Below are 14220 nucleotides of genomic sequence, written 5' to 3'. Positions count from 1 at the left end.
ATTATGTCGTTAGTTGGTATTTAATAAAACCCTGTGTGGCCCGTTTTTCTATGGGTTGAACGGTTTTTTGGTAAAATAAAAAAATTTATTATTTTATTAAAAAAAAAAAAAAAAAAAAAAAAAAAAAAAAAAAAAAAAAAAAATCATATGCGGTAATTGAATCAGTTTTTAAAACGTGGGCTTAAAGGAAGGTAAACGTGCTTGGGCTTATGTAATGCCCCCTATTCCATGGAATCACGTGATACATTGAACCTCGATCTCGACACTTTCTATTGATGAATTTTTTTAACACTCAATTTGAATGTATTCATGAAATCTTTTCAGATTTCATAAAGTACCATAAACTCAGTAAGGTAGAAGGCGGGGGTTTACTCCTCGAATCTAAGGCCAACATGATATAACTTAGGAGTTCTGATCTAAAGATGGCCCGGAATGATTTACGCAAATTTACCGCTTCCTGTGGTCATGTAATGTCACCGGTACAAGATGAAAATATAATGTCCTAGTGCCTTTGAACACCGATCCTACTCTCCCTATCAGAGACCGTATAACTAAAAACGCTTTTCTACTCAAATATATGCCTAAATCTGTATCTCAGAAGTTGAAATATATTAAATAGTAGAATAGCTGCTTGCGCCTTGCCATACATGCCCCCCATGTTAAGACCTCGTCTTGTTCTTACTGGCGGTACTCTGCATGGGATATTTAGGAAAGAGGGTAAGGTTAACAATGTTCTATGTCTATGATTCTACCAATTGAGTAGATCATGTATGATACGGTGACTCGGTGAAAACAAAAGGCTGTATTTGCAAAGTATTAATGTAATCAACGATATGGTAGCTACAAGTCGTTGGCCTACACGGAGGGTATATGACAAGGAATAAAATACATTGGTTTAGAAAATAGTTGGTCGTGATAAAATAAAAATCAAGAATCAAGACGATGTATTGACGAACCATGCAACTATATCGGAACTAAATGTAGCACACAAATTCAAATCAACGGCTGAAATAGGATCACAAACCAAGATCAGCCAATAGAAAAAAAAGTAGGAAGAATCAAAAGGGTACAAGCTGCTTGTACAAACTGATTTGATCCTTTCCGTACCTGCCAGCCTTAGGCTGCAGTCTGATTTTCAGGAATTCCCCTCCAGCCTGCTTGCATATAAATATCTCGCTCCTCCTCCCACAATTCTTTTCTTTTCTTTTTTTTCTCTTTCATCTTTTCACCATTCATCGTTGAAACCTTTACACGCGGCGCACGTGAAAGCCCTTCAAGATGAATTCCCAAACAAACGATAATATCAATTGCAATCCCGAGCAAGGCGCCCAGGTTATGGTTAATCAAAATGGTCGGTTATCGATAACAATTGAACTGCAGATCAACCGACAACGCGTACCTACCTCCAACCGGCGTAGATATCCGAATAAAAATCTTAGGTCAGGTTCTGAATGCGGCGACCCGGACGCAGAAGGCTTTACCTCGGCGCCGCCTCAGACAGCTCCTAGCCCTCAGCAGCCAATACGAGTTCCTGTTCCTCAACAGCCAAACCCAGTCGAGCCACACGCTCCTGTTCCTCAACAGCCGAACAAGGCGAAACGCCGAGGTCCTGATCCTCTATATCCGAGCCAAGCGAAGCGGCAGGCCACTGGTCCTCGGACCGTCACAAGCCAAAATCTTGCTCCGGGGCGAGCGGCAAGCTCCCGAGATGCGCCCGGATACCAACCCAATCTCCGATACGAGCTTAAGATGAGAAACGCCAGGAACAGTTTGCTTGCAGGTCCGACTCCCGATCATCGCCCGGCACCAGCCGACGCCTATCGCCGTCCCGTCGCATCACATACACGGAACAATTCGGCATATGAGCGCTTGATGTCCAGGCTATCGCTGTCACCGACTCCTTCCCGTAACCAGGAACACGACGATGGACGTGACGATGGAAGATACGATGATGAACACGTCGGTGATCAGTGCCGCGATGAGCAACACGGCGATAACGAAGCCGTAGGCGAAGGCGAAGAGGCCAATCAAACTACCTCCCAAGGCGCACAGCCGGGCGATGCGCCACAGAGGGAGAGACCCACTCGGACCAGGAGGCGCGGGCGACGCAGGAGAAGAAATTCCGGGCCCGACCAGCAAGACTGGCAGGGAGACCGGTCCAGCCCTCGCAGAGAGGCGAACAGATCTAGATCGAGACCTCGCTCCCGCAGTCCCGACAGACGGCCCCGCGACAGTCGCGATTACCGCGATCGCCGCTGAACGAACGCCTTTCCGTCCGGAGCTCTCGTCGCTACCGCTCCCCTTAGTTAGGTATAGTCTAATGTTACTAACAAATACCTAATCCCGAATACCGTACCGCGTAGAACGACGTCCGCGTCGAGTAAAGTCCCACCTTCTAACCTCCCTCGAGGACCCCTATCGTATCCACATATCCTCATACCCCTGATTCTTCCAACGACCTAGTTAGCGCTCAACGTCTCGCGGCGGCGACCCTACCATACGTAAACTAAAACGCCGCATATTTTAAATCCTCATTCCGAGTCCTAACTCGTAGATAGTAGTATCCTTCCAAGGATGTGCTTCCTAGCAGTTCCTTCACGTAAAGTTTTGCGCTAATTTCGTCTCGCTCCTCGCCCCCCGAGCTGAGGGGTCGAGGCTCTGTATTCTTAGAAGACGAAGAAAAGGAAGTGATAAATCTCGTCATGTAGGTATATCGAGGTGCACTTACCTTGGGCGTAGGGTTGAGAATATCTCCATATGACGAGTTGTCCACAAGTCGTCGTCTGCAGTCCGAGGTGCTCGGGTGGCGGGTGAGCCTAAGGCCCCAATGCGGCGTTTATTCTGCAGATGCTTTACAGCGGAGGATGAAGTAGCTTATATGCAGAGGTTACCGGAACGCGCTAGGCTGCCATTCCCCTATAGCTTAGGTATGCACACGTGAAAATACGGAGGGGCGCTGCTGGGACGCGGGGTTGGTTCCTGCTGCCGCTCCCCTTATGCTCCTTTTATGCCCCCCCTCCAGCCGAAGACTGCAACGCGTCCGCCTCGAGATAAACAACTACCATTTTCCCCGCGCGACAACAAATAATCATACCGCATTTCCCATCCACGCTTTTTACCGACAGCATTTTCCAAGATGACCTCCTCAAATCCCGTAAGCAATTGGGTTCCGCCGGACCCCCTCGGCCCCGACAAGAGGGTACCGCTCATGCGCGGAAGGAGGCTGGAGATGTTCAAAGCTCTGGAGGACCACGATAGCTATTATGAGCTATCCTTGATGTTCTCCGCGCTAGCCGGCGACTTGCAGCAACTGGGAGCTAACCTACCGGGCTCGTCGTCCGCGGCGCTGAAGATCCGCCAGGACAAGACTAACAAGAGAGCGATGTGCATCTTACTCCACAGCATACTGAAAGACCTGTTGAGGTCCGTGATACTAGGTACTGTAGCCTTCGACATGATCAGCCCGACCAGGAAGCCGGCGCACTACGCGGCAGACGGTCCGGGGGCCTACGTCGCCGCCATGGCCATCGACGGCCGCGACGGCAAGTGGCTCAACCGGGACGAGATCAGAGATCTTATCAAGACACTCAATATGTATGTGAAAGCATATGAAGCGTGGAAGATCCATAAGGGTAAGCCCGACAACGCAGAGGCCCGCGATCTCGACAAGTTCGCGAGGGAGATCGATACGCAGTACGGGAGTAGATATGCTGAACAGCCGGACGAGATGCGGTTCGTGAACCACGACGACGCCACGGCGAAGACGCAGTTCTTCATGAATTCCCTAATTCAGCGGTGCGACCCTTCGCTCCCGGGACCGGATCAGATATACCAGATCGCGTCCCCCCTATACGTCGGCTGCTCAGAGAGTATGAATGTTAGTATTACAAAATACCAGCCGAGCACCGGCCTAAGACTGGTAAACAAGCCATGGGGTCTCGTGTGCTGCGCCCTGAAATACATGGGTAAGCACCCTACCGTCGTCGTGACGCCCGTTATCCGTACTTGGCAGCGTACCGACCTTCCTCTCGCCGAGATTCTCGTCACGATGTTGGGGAGCTCGCTGGTGACGCAGGACGGCTTCAACGGGCACGGCCCGGGAACAACGAATGACACGAGCACCCAGAGCGTCCTAAGCGAGGCCGAGAGGTACGTGCTAGCTCTCGAGCCGCACCTAAAGAACAACATCGAGGCGAGCTTGCGCGAGATGGCCGAAAGGAAGACCTACTTCGAGCGCATGGAGGTCGTGGCAAGGTTCCCGGACACGGATGCGGAGAGCGCGCTAGGCGACCTCAGGAAGCTCGAGCACGAGATATACGCTATCGATGACCAGTGCGCCGCTCTCGTCCGCAAGCTCGAAGCTGACAGGGCCGAGATGGAGGCTCAGACGAAAGCCGCCGAGAGATACGTGAAGCTGCTGAGGGAGGTGAACCAGGTTTTCAGAATCTTTTTCGGCCCCGAGCAGGTAAAAGAGGAACCGACGCCGACTGACGAGGAAGAGTAAATTCCCGGTCGCATAAGGAATTATAAGATAGCATAGGTAATTAATTTGGCACGAACCCCTTGCCAGGAGTTTCACTCGAGACTCTTTAAAATAAAAGAGTTATTTTATATATAGCTTTAAAGTAATTGAAGTTCCTTATGAAATAACGAAGCTATTTTACTTATTACGTGCTTTACGACGTGATACCCTTAATGGAATTAATCGTTAACCGTTTTATAAGTGGTAATATTATATTCCCTTGCGGGACACGTATCCGGTGTGATTTCGTTTCTTTCAATAGAAGCGATCTAACCGATTAACGATCTTTATGTTTCTGCTAATCGGAAATCTTTCGTCGATTCTTTCCGTAAGGGTTAGAAGATACCCAACCCTTATGGAAATTATTTTAATATTTTTTATTATGACGATATTCTAATTTCTAACCGCTTAGGACGTGCGCAACGTAGCTGGCGTGATATGGAGTACGGGGGGAGCGACGGAAGACGTGGTTCGGTATGGAAATTTCGTAGCGGCACAAGAGACGTGAGGAGCGACGGCAAGACCGTAGCCCGGAATCGGAATCTTGCTGGGTGCGCGGTAAGGCTGGAAGGTCCACATGCTCAGCCGGTGTTTTCTTTTAGACGTTCTGAAGCTTAAAGGTTTGGTCGGGTTTGCGGACGCGGAGGACCAATTTGATAATATGTCAGGGGTATGAGGCACTAGTACGGATAGGGCCTTACGGCCCACTAGGATAGTGTATATAAGGAGCACGCTGCTCCCTCGAAGGTGCTTCGAAGGGCAAGCGTTAATAGATCACTACTATACACTGCATACTTTACACTTTACGTGCTACTGCTTCTAGTATTCACTCTATGTACGACATACATCACGGGATCCTTCTGACACTATGGTGTAGATACTTCGATAGTCAAACACAATTATAATGATTACCGTAATGTACCAGACCTAAGAGCTTCAGCCTTCTATATCCGTAAGAATGTCGTAGCCAAGTTTTTACCTGGCCTGGTATTAAATTCGAATATTATTCCTAGCTAGGATGATATCGATGTCGTTGATTGAGGTCGCATATACGGTGGATGTCGGGATTTGAAATAGGTAATCTAGTAACGCCTTGCCTTCTACCTATTATCTCACGAAGTTGGCAGAGGCCTCCTAAATAGATACCTAAGTAGGTATACAATTATATCTCCACATTACCTCTCCTATTCCTAATCTATCTTGTAATAGAATATATTGGTGTTCATGTAAGCTTTTGGTAAGTCGAGATGAGTCAAGAAAAGCTCGTAATTGTTGGGAATGGTGGCAGTAAAATACTCGACATGCACTTGACATGCACTTGCCAGCTGCATGAATATAACGAAGGGACTGTAGGGCATCAATGCCGGGTACCCGGTACCTCCTAGGAGGCACCTGCCTTGGTTTAGGTACCTAGGTCGGAGGTACCTGCCCTAAGGCTGTATGAGTTCTAAGTACCTCCTTCCTAGGCAACGGTGTGTCGCGAAGAAGGAAGTAGCAGAGAAGGAAGTCGCGTTGCCGTGCCCTACGCGCCTGTCTGCACCACGAATTTTATTTAAGAACTGCATTCCCCTCCCACAAATTTTCTTTTTCTCCTTCCAATATTCAACTTACCTCTCACCGCAACCACCACAGTCCCTTCATCGTCATCGCACACACACTAGAGGTTAAGAGCTGATAAACCATGACAGGTAGACGTAAAAGCAATCCCGGAGCTGCTTCAAGCGCCCAACAACCAACCATGACTGGAGCTGCATCGAGCGCTCGTCAACCTACCGAGAGTAGAGCTGCATCAAGCGCTCATCTATTAAGTCTATTAAGCTACGCACCAACGATGCCAGCCCTCTCAAGCGACTCCGAATCCTCGAGCTCATATCACTCGGACTCCTCCTCCTCGATATCATCTTCATCCGATTCTAGCCGATCCGGGCATAGAAATAAGCGCAGGAGGTATTCGAGCTCTAAATCTCATCGCAGACGATCAAAATCGCATAAGTCGCACAGTTCCTCGAAGCATACATCTGCCGTCGAATCGGAAAAATTAACCGAACGATATGAGTCGGGAAAGGTCTGGATGGCGTCGAACAAGCCCGCCGTTAGTGAAAGCCAATTCCTGGATATGAATCCGAAACCGACGTACGACGACGTATTCACCGAGCATGACTACGACGCAGTAGTTCGCCAGTGGGAGGCCGACCCGGTGAAGTCTCTTCTCTTAGGGAATCATACCCTAGAGAATCTACCAGATACGGGTCGCGCGCTGCCAAAAAAGCCGCGCCGCGCCGAGCGAGACTCGTTCGGCATCGTTTATCGCCTGTTCCCGCGGTTATACGGCTGCTCCTACGACGAGTTCGTGGGACGGAGATACCAGCTCGCCTATGACTGCATCGATAACCCGATGGTCCTCCTGGAGAATAACACAACAGTCCACGATCCTTTCCCATCCAAGTCATTCTCGGAGAATATGAGATGTCTCGCCGCCCAGAATATCTGGATGGGAAGCCTCGAACTCCTCGCCACGTGCATTCAATACGTGAATCGAGTGCGTACCAATGACAAGCGGCCTTGGAAGCTAGTTGATTGCGACCAAGATAGCAGGTTCTTCAAGGTATGGCAAAGCGTCAGCAGCAGCAACCCTGGCCGGGAGAATATGGAAACCCTCTACATACGAGTCAAGCAGGAACTCAGCTCCAAGCCAGGCTTCTATCAGAGATTTTTTGACCAGATCAACGAATCAGTCAAGGTAAAGATTCCACAGACCTATAAAGGTCAGGGTCACGCCTCGAAACGCAAAAGCGACGATGACCCCTATTTCATCCGAACCATCGACTTGTCCATACTCATACACGCGCTGGAAAATGTGAGCTGCTGGAGCATTCCCCTTCTACCGGATCCTAAGCTCTCGTCTACTATGATCCAACGCGCTATGCAAGGTCGCAGCTATCCATCCGATGCGGAGTTTTCCAAGGCACGAGAAGCCTCGATCATAGCGCATAGAGCGCTGGAGAAGGCAACCGAATTAAGAGCTATCGCCGAGGCTCGACGCGCAGCTCCAATCCCTCTGGACGAGGGCGACGTGGATTTATCCAACAGGAGCCCCCTAGGGATTTCCCGTAACCGGGTGATTCCAGAATCATCCAGTGACTGATTGATTCACAACAGACTACTTCGTAGCTGAAGTTCAATATGAAAATAAATGGCCATGATATCTCTCTGAGCTATTAGATAGTAAATACGTAGGCGCACCCGTATTAAAACGCCGCGCATTGTAAATTGTTGTTATAATCACTTTTTTTCTAAGGTCTGTATGTAAGAAGTTAACCCGACGAGTACACGATAATGTCATGTGACCATGACGAATGCTACGAGGACATGTCACGTGATAATAGTCACGTGACAGAAATGACTTCCTACGTTGCCAAAGTTTCAAGATTCACAAAAAAAACTACGACAAAACATGTAACAAACGATAAGTGAGGATATATGAATGAGGATTTAGGTGTGTATTGATCATTTACTCCCTATGGATCCTATGAGATGCAGGCTGTGTGGAAATGCTTACTTTTTCTCTATCAAGACCAAGTAGTTTTCACCCTAGAATGCGCATGTCGTGCATCTTCTCATATGAACCCCCAACCCCCCTTTTTCCCTCTAAATCAACAACATCAAGGCGTTTCTTGCCCGCAGTCAGTCACCTTCCGTATTGGAATTCCATGTAGCTCCGTATGATAGCCAGCGACCTCGCGCTGTCATCGTGGATCTTGTCGCCCGGCATCGAGGCGCATTGCTCGGCTTGGTGCTCGCCGTACCTGACATTCTCGCCCTGTCTGGCCAAGGCCTCGCAGTAGGCCAGCATCATGTTGAAGGCCTTGTTGAGCGCGTAGAGCGCACACTGGTTTTTCCAGTCTTCCTCGCTGCGCAGCCCGAGCACCACCTCTTTCCCGCTAGGCACTCCGCTATCTGCCGACCGGATGATGGGTTGAACTTTGTTGGTGTATATTTCCGCTACGGCAGCGGCTACGTCCTCCTGCGTGCCGAAGCACTCGTCCCAGTCGAGCTCGGGAGCAGGTAACCGGACGACGTACAGCTCGTAGCCGGGGAACGTCTCGGTGTCCTCTCCGCGGGTTTCGTTCCAGGCAGACTGTCGGTTTGCTAGGGATGCTGCTTCGCACTAGGAATGACCTCCAGAAGTAGCGGTTCCCCGCTTGCTGCTCGTGGCCTGGCGAGCGAGTTGCGCTTGAGGCGGCTTGCTTGGACCTAGTGGCTTTGGCGCGAAACTAGGCCATGCAAGTGGTCTTTTAACCACCGGGATACTGGCCGGTGATGGAAGCACGGGAGTCTGCGGTACCTGAGGTTGTTGTGGGAGGGTCTGTGGCGTGGGTGAAGCGACATTTTGCACACCTGTGGCGCGGTTGGGCTGGTTACCCGCCGGCTGCACTTGCCCTAGGACTGGCTGCGGAGGCATGAAGAACGGGCTCGGAGACGGTTGAGGGGCATTCCTAGGGGCGGTCTGAGGGGGCACCTGCGGAGCGGGCAAGGGCGCATTGTACGAACTCGTCTGCGATGCGGCTTGGGGCCGTCTGTTTCTACGCCTTCGGCCTCGGGATCCGCGAGTGGTTCTTCGGGTCGGGTTAGCGGTAATGGCTGCAGAAGTGCTCGACGGGACGGATGGGCCAACGGCTGTACTGGGAACCGGGAAGAATGGAGATTGCGCGGGAGGAGCAGGCTGCTGATACGGCCGGGAGCTCGAAGCTTCCGGTTGCGGTGGGTATGCCTCGTAAAACTGCTGATGGGACAGCATATTTGTAGGGGCAGTGTTTGCAAGCGTAAGAGGCGCCACAACCGACCATCTCAAGTCAAACTCGTTATGGCGGCCAACTGTATTGAACATCTGGGTCAGTAAATAAGCACAAAAAATAAGTAAATATCTCGGCTCACAGCCCGGTTTAGGGCGTGGATGTCTTCGAGATCGGGATAGTCGTCGTCTTCTATCTGTTCGCCGAGTCGGATCAACTCTGAGAGAGTATAATCGAACTCTTCAAGGACCGCGTCGAGGGTTTCGGAACGGACGCGGAGACAATCATTACAGCACCGGGGCATGCTATGTCTAACATTGCGTCTAATTGTGCGCATGTCTGGTATGTCGTCATATTCTCCGTAGGTATAGCCAACGTCATCTTGGCTGGAATAATCCGGGTCGAAGGCTCGTCGAAAAGATAAACGACTCATTATGAGAAATCGAATTGTGGTATGGTGATAAAATATGGCATGTAAAGAGAAAGAAAGAAAAGGTTGGGAGATGAGGTAGGAGAAAAGAAAAGAAAAAACTTCAAAATTGTGCGGCAGTGAAGAGGGGTTGATAAGGCTGCCACATTTAGAAAAGTACCTGCCTTAGGAGATAAGTACATACATACCTAAGGCATATTCTGTTACCCAGGCAGGCTAGTTTGCATCTGTATCTGTGATTTTACCTGGATTTTATTAATAGTGCTGTCTACACAAGTCCGGCGAAGTCGAGGTTAACCTATCCAACTAGAGTAATACCACTTGGTGGATAATTACTATTTATACAGAGGTCTAGTTCAGGCACTCAAGCACCGGCCTGGTGTACGTTTACATGCAACTTTACGGCGTAACGGCATTCAGTTACCTAGAAGAGAGCAGTCTATCACTATTGCAAGACAACCACGACTTTCCTTCAAAGATTGCGAGATGGGAAATGTCAGGGATATATGGGTATAGCAGAGATATACTGGCTAGTACGAGGCTCTACTATCAGGTATGTAAAAAGTAGCTAGCTCCGTCGAGGGAGGTTTGATATTCATCACCGGGCATATCAGTTCTAGACGGCCAAGACGAGCATACGCAAGAAGAACCCCCTTCAAAAGTTGTATGACTTTATATGAACCCCTCCGGTTTCCCTGGTGTTTTACCACAGTTTCTGAGCCTTTATCGCCGATTTTCCAGTCGCTAACCCTCGACAGAAAGTGCGAGTAGATTCCATCAATCAGTGTTTTCAACTTCTCCCTGCTCGCCACGTCGGAGCCCTGTTACTTAGGCCACGCATCGTTTCTCTACGTACCTAGATAATCCTGAGGCTTTTTGTCGTCTTCGTTCTGCTATTCGGGGCTGGTTCACCGTTATTCGTAGCTTTACGTAGGTCTTTGCGGCCTCTTTCTATCGCCCTAGCTCGACCATCTTTACTCCGAGTCTGCGGATAGGGGCAGTGCATTATCCATCAGAGGCAGACCTGGTCTGCAATGTCTTCCTAGCTTTTCCAAGTGATGTTTCAGCTTTCGGACTCAGGAAGTCATACATCAGTTTCGCGTGTTCAAGACAGCTTCGTCTTTTTTCTACCTGTTGCTTAAGTGTTCCGGAGTAGGTATCTTGATGGGAATGTATCGGGAGCGGAGGGAAAAGGGAAAGGGGGGTCGGATGCTTTCTAAGTGCAAACTAAGCGGCATCATTACAACTCGTGGGGGTTTCCCCGCCGATGCCAAAGCATAAAAGTAAAAGCTATGGCATAGATACCAGTAAAAAATTAATATCTTTTTTTTTTTTTAAAAAAAAAGATTATGAAGAAATACAGTATCTCAATATGTTCCATGCCATTCGGCTGTTAGGGACAGCAAACGGTAAAACTCCGTTATATCCAGCATTTCTACCTTACCATCGCCTCTCATCATCAAAAGGAGCACCTGAGAAGCTTGCAAAGATTAGGTTAGGTAAATTTGCCCCTGAGCCATATTGGAAGTTATGCAGGCATCCATTATCATTCGACGGCAGTGATATGCAGTGTTAAATTATCTGGTATTATCCGTACTATACTGATGGATATAGTGATAATCAGTCTCACGCATTTAGTCTTTACCCAACAAACTCTCTTTGCTGCCTAAATTTTCAATCTACCTAGGTATACACCATAAATCATCCAACATTAATCAATCTAGCCTCGATAGCTCCAGGAACGGAAGACCGTGCGCTGCTAGGCTCAATTTGAACCTGTCGTGTAACCCTTCTGGCGAACGGGCCTCTTCCAGGCAGCATTCGCAAGTCACGTTTAAGAGGCGTGCGGTTCGCAAAAGGAACAGAAGGCCGAAACTTGCATCTCTTCTTCTCCGTCGTGATTTCTTCTTCGATATATCCATTATCATCATCATTGTCGTCGTCGTCATCGTCGTCGTCGTCGTCGTCAAGACCCGTCAAACGCGATGAGGCCCGTAAAGATAACCGACTTCTCCCGCGGACGCCTCACGGAGGACAGCCTCCTCCTTCTCAAGATGGGAAGGCTAGGCACCCAATACCTGGAGCGCCTGCTGGCCCGCAACGGCGCCGACAACGGCATCCGGAGCAAGAAGGGCGGCCTCAAGCTGCCCAACGAGATCTGGCTCACGATCGTGGCCTTCGCGCGGGCGGGCGCGCACGACCAGTTCCACCTAGTCAAAGTTGAGCAGCAGCGGCAGCAGCAGGAGGAATCATCAGCCTCTCCCGACACCATGCTGCTCCGCTGCACCAGACACGAGTTCGTCCCCGCAGAAGACGACGAGCACCTGCTACTGGCGGCCAACCTCGAGAGCGGGGACAGCGTGCGCGAGCCCGTCCACGACCGCAAAGCTCCAGACCAAGATTCCCGAGCTGCGCAGGCTGACCGGCCCGGAGAATACCTTCGAAGTCGTCCTGGACGGGTCGAACAGGAAACCCCACCTGTACGGGTTCATCGACGTGCCGGATTTCATCGCGCGGCTCGAGGGGGGGAGTGCTGGGTATGCAGCGAGAAAAGGTTTATCTGCCCGGGTTGCACGGGAGGGGTAGCCTCTGAATTCGACGCCTTCATGGGCTGCGGCGTGGACCTTGCCTGCCCGCTCTGCATGGGTCTGAAGTTCAGCCAATACCATAAAAGCTTCTTACAAGAATACTACGATGACTCGCCAGACGAAAGTGAAAAGCAAGACACGTTGAAGTGGATAGAGGGTCGATTAGAGGAGTTGGGGTATGAAGGTGTGGCGGTGAAGGCGGATGCGTGCGGAGATGGAGGGTTTTAGTAAACAATAGGGGTCGTGGGGGAAAGGGGCGCAGGAAAGCGGTATCGAGGCGTAGCGTCTTGATGGGTCCGTCCATGACCTAGAAATACAAATTGCCTGGGTAATCAAAACTTGCTTCCGACTAGCTAGCTTGAAGCAGTTCGAGTCGCAGGCTATGAATGCAACGAGGTCTCGACGCCGTATCCTATTATAGAGATGGTGGGCGTATTAGTGATACGGCGAAGGCCGTGGTAGCTTAGATTGTCTCGTAGAAGTTTAGTGGCACGCAAGTATGTCGAGTCGTTGAGGAATTCTACTTCAGTCTTAAGCCTCATGTTCCCATCGACTACCAAGGCACGTCAGTTAATACGTCTTCGGTAACGAGCTACCCAGTACGCATCTCGTTCCGTAACCGTCTTGTAGCAAAATCTCCTCGGTCATATCGAAAGTCAGCATAGCAAGAACCCCTTTAGCGTAGCGTCACTGTTTAGGCAGTCAGGGAATCGTGTGGCAGCTTTCTGTACGCGGCGATAACCGAAAAGGCATCACCGACTCTAGCAGTATCCTGATAACCTGTCTCCAAAGGTACCGTTAGTCTAGCATATCTCAAATGATAATACAGGTGTCAGGGATACGTGGGAGTACAGGGATAGACTGGGTAGAGCTAGGCTGTGCCGTCTATGTGAAGGGTAGCTAGCTCCCTCGTAAGAGTATAGAAGGCCAGAGATTTCTAGATCACTATGATATGCTGCATGTATGGCCTTGACACCCGCTCTGCATAAGACAGCCATTACCTGGGCATAAACCATCCCTGACAATAGGAGATGGTCAACTCGCGATACCTAACTCCAAGGCCGTGGTTCGCTGCGCGGTATTAACCACGTCTAAATACCAAGGCGCCCTCTTTGGCTTCGAAACGCGAAACTTGACACGTGATGAAACCAAATTCACCTAGAACATACAGGACGCTAGGTGAACACGTTTCGCTATCAGCAACAAGATGCGGAGTGCAAGCACGTCTTCGTAGGAAGCGGAAAAGACAGCTCAAGAGCCTAGAAGTGGGAAATCGCTTTTCTCGCGCCAAAAGAAAATACATGCCCCGTCTAGAGGCATTAACAGAGACAGCGTCCTACGCTATAGAATAATATTCGAATTCGCGCTCCCTCCTCCCTTCAAGTCCAACGAAGCAATTCCGTAGCACGAAAGAACGAGGTTGTCTAGTCTTCCTAATCCACTGATCCGAGCAGGTCCAGAGGGATCAGACAATAGTAAGCTCCTCTTGCGGTTTTACGAACATATTGTACGAGTCCCGGAAGGACAAAAGCATCATTAGGCGGCTATCTACTTAGCTCCTCCATGCGTTACGCGCGTCCAAACAGCCAGGTAGAGCTTCTAGTTGTGGTGTTGGCCCTACGGGACGGCGCGTGCGACTAATCGAGAGCAAGGTGGCGTGGAGTTGCAGACGCACAAACTGCGACTCACGATGGCAAATCCTTCTAGACCGCATCCTATACCTTGGGAGATGCGTTTATCGACGATCTCCGCAACGACGGCAAACGACGGCAGCTTCTACTCGTACAAGATCTCTTGTACTGCAACATCGTCACTGGCTGATTTCTCTAGATCCAAGCGACAACGGTGGGGGCTAGGTATATATTGCACTTTGAACTCGCCTTCTGC

General features: G+C 49.9%; 5 protein-coding genes across 5 annotated transcripts; 4 read left to right on the top strand and 1 right to left on the bottom strand.

Moving 5' to 3' along the window:
- Positions 1–1278: 1278 nt before the first annotated feature.
- F4812DRAFT_458720 (uncharacterized protein) lies at positions 1279–2259 on the top strand (the record flags this gene model as incomplete). The annotated part of the gene is made up of 1 exon (XM_047937404.1): positions 1279–2259. The coding sequence occupies one exon, from the start codon at positions 1279–1281 to the stop codon at positions 2257–2259; it is 981 nt and encodes a 326-aa protein (XP_047790602.1).
- A 661-nt stretch (positions 2260–2920) lies between these two features.
- On the top strand, positions 2921–4732 carry F4812DRAFT_361139 (uncharacterized protein). The gene has a single exon (XM_047931842.1). The coding sequence runs from the start codon at positions 3137–3139 to the stop codon at positions 4502–4504; it is 1368 nt and encodes a 455-aa protein (XP_047790601.1). The 5' UTR covers positions 2921–3136; the 3' UTR covers positions 4505–4732.
- A 1288-nt stretch (positions 4733–6020) lies between these two features.
- Positions 6021–7684, top strand: F4812DRAFT_361133 (uncharacterized protein). The gene has a single exon (XM_047931841.1). The coding sequence runs from the start codon at positions 6204–6206 to the stop codon at positions 7665–7667; it is 1464 nt and encodes a 487-aa protein (XP_047790600.1). The 5' UTR covers positions 6021–6203; the 3' UTR covers positions 7668–7684.
- A 299-nt stretch (positions 7685–7983) lies between these two features.
- On the bottom strand, positions 7984–9957 carry F4812DRAFT_470911 (uncharacterized protein). Its single transcript, XM_047939032.1, has 3 exons — positions 9458–9957; positions 8702–9410; positions 7984–8635 (listed from the first exon to the last, which is right to left on the bottom strand). Exons 1-3 carry the CDS (start codon positions 9746–9748, stop codon positions 8211–8213), a joined length of 1425 nt encoding a protein of 474 aa, XP_047790599.1. The 5' UTR covers positions 9749–9957; the 3' UTR covers positions 7984–8210.
- Positions 9958–11526: 1569 nt separating this feature from the next.
- Positions 11527–12988, top strand: F4812DRAFT_361041 (uncharacterized protein). Its single transcript, XM_047931840.1, has one exon. It carries the CDS (start codon positions 11731–11733, stop codon positions 12559–12561), a length of 831 nt encoding a protein of 276 aa, XP_047790598.1. The 5' UTR covers positions 11527–11730; the 3' UTR covers positions 12562–12988.
- The last annotated feature ends 1232 nt before the right edge of the window (positions 12989–14220 follow it).

Source organism: Daldinia caldariorum (genome assembly GCF_022478825.1).
Source record: "Daldinia caldariorum strain CBS 122874 unplaced genomic scaffold F4812scaffold_7, whole genome shotgun sequence".
Lineage (NCBI taxonomy): Eukaryota > Fungi > Ascomycota > Sordariomycetes > Xylariales > Hypoxylaceae > Daldinia > Daldinia caldariorum.
The sequence above is the reverse complement of the archived record's forward strand: the minus strand, read 5'-3'. Positions and strand labels throughout refer to the sequence as shown.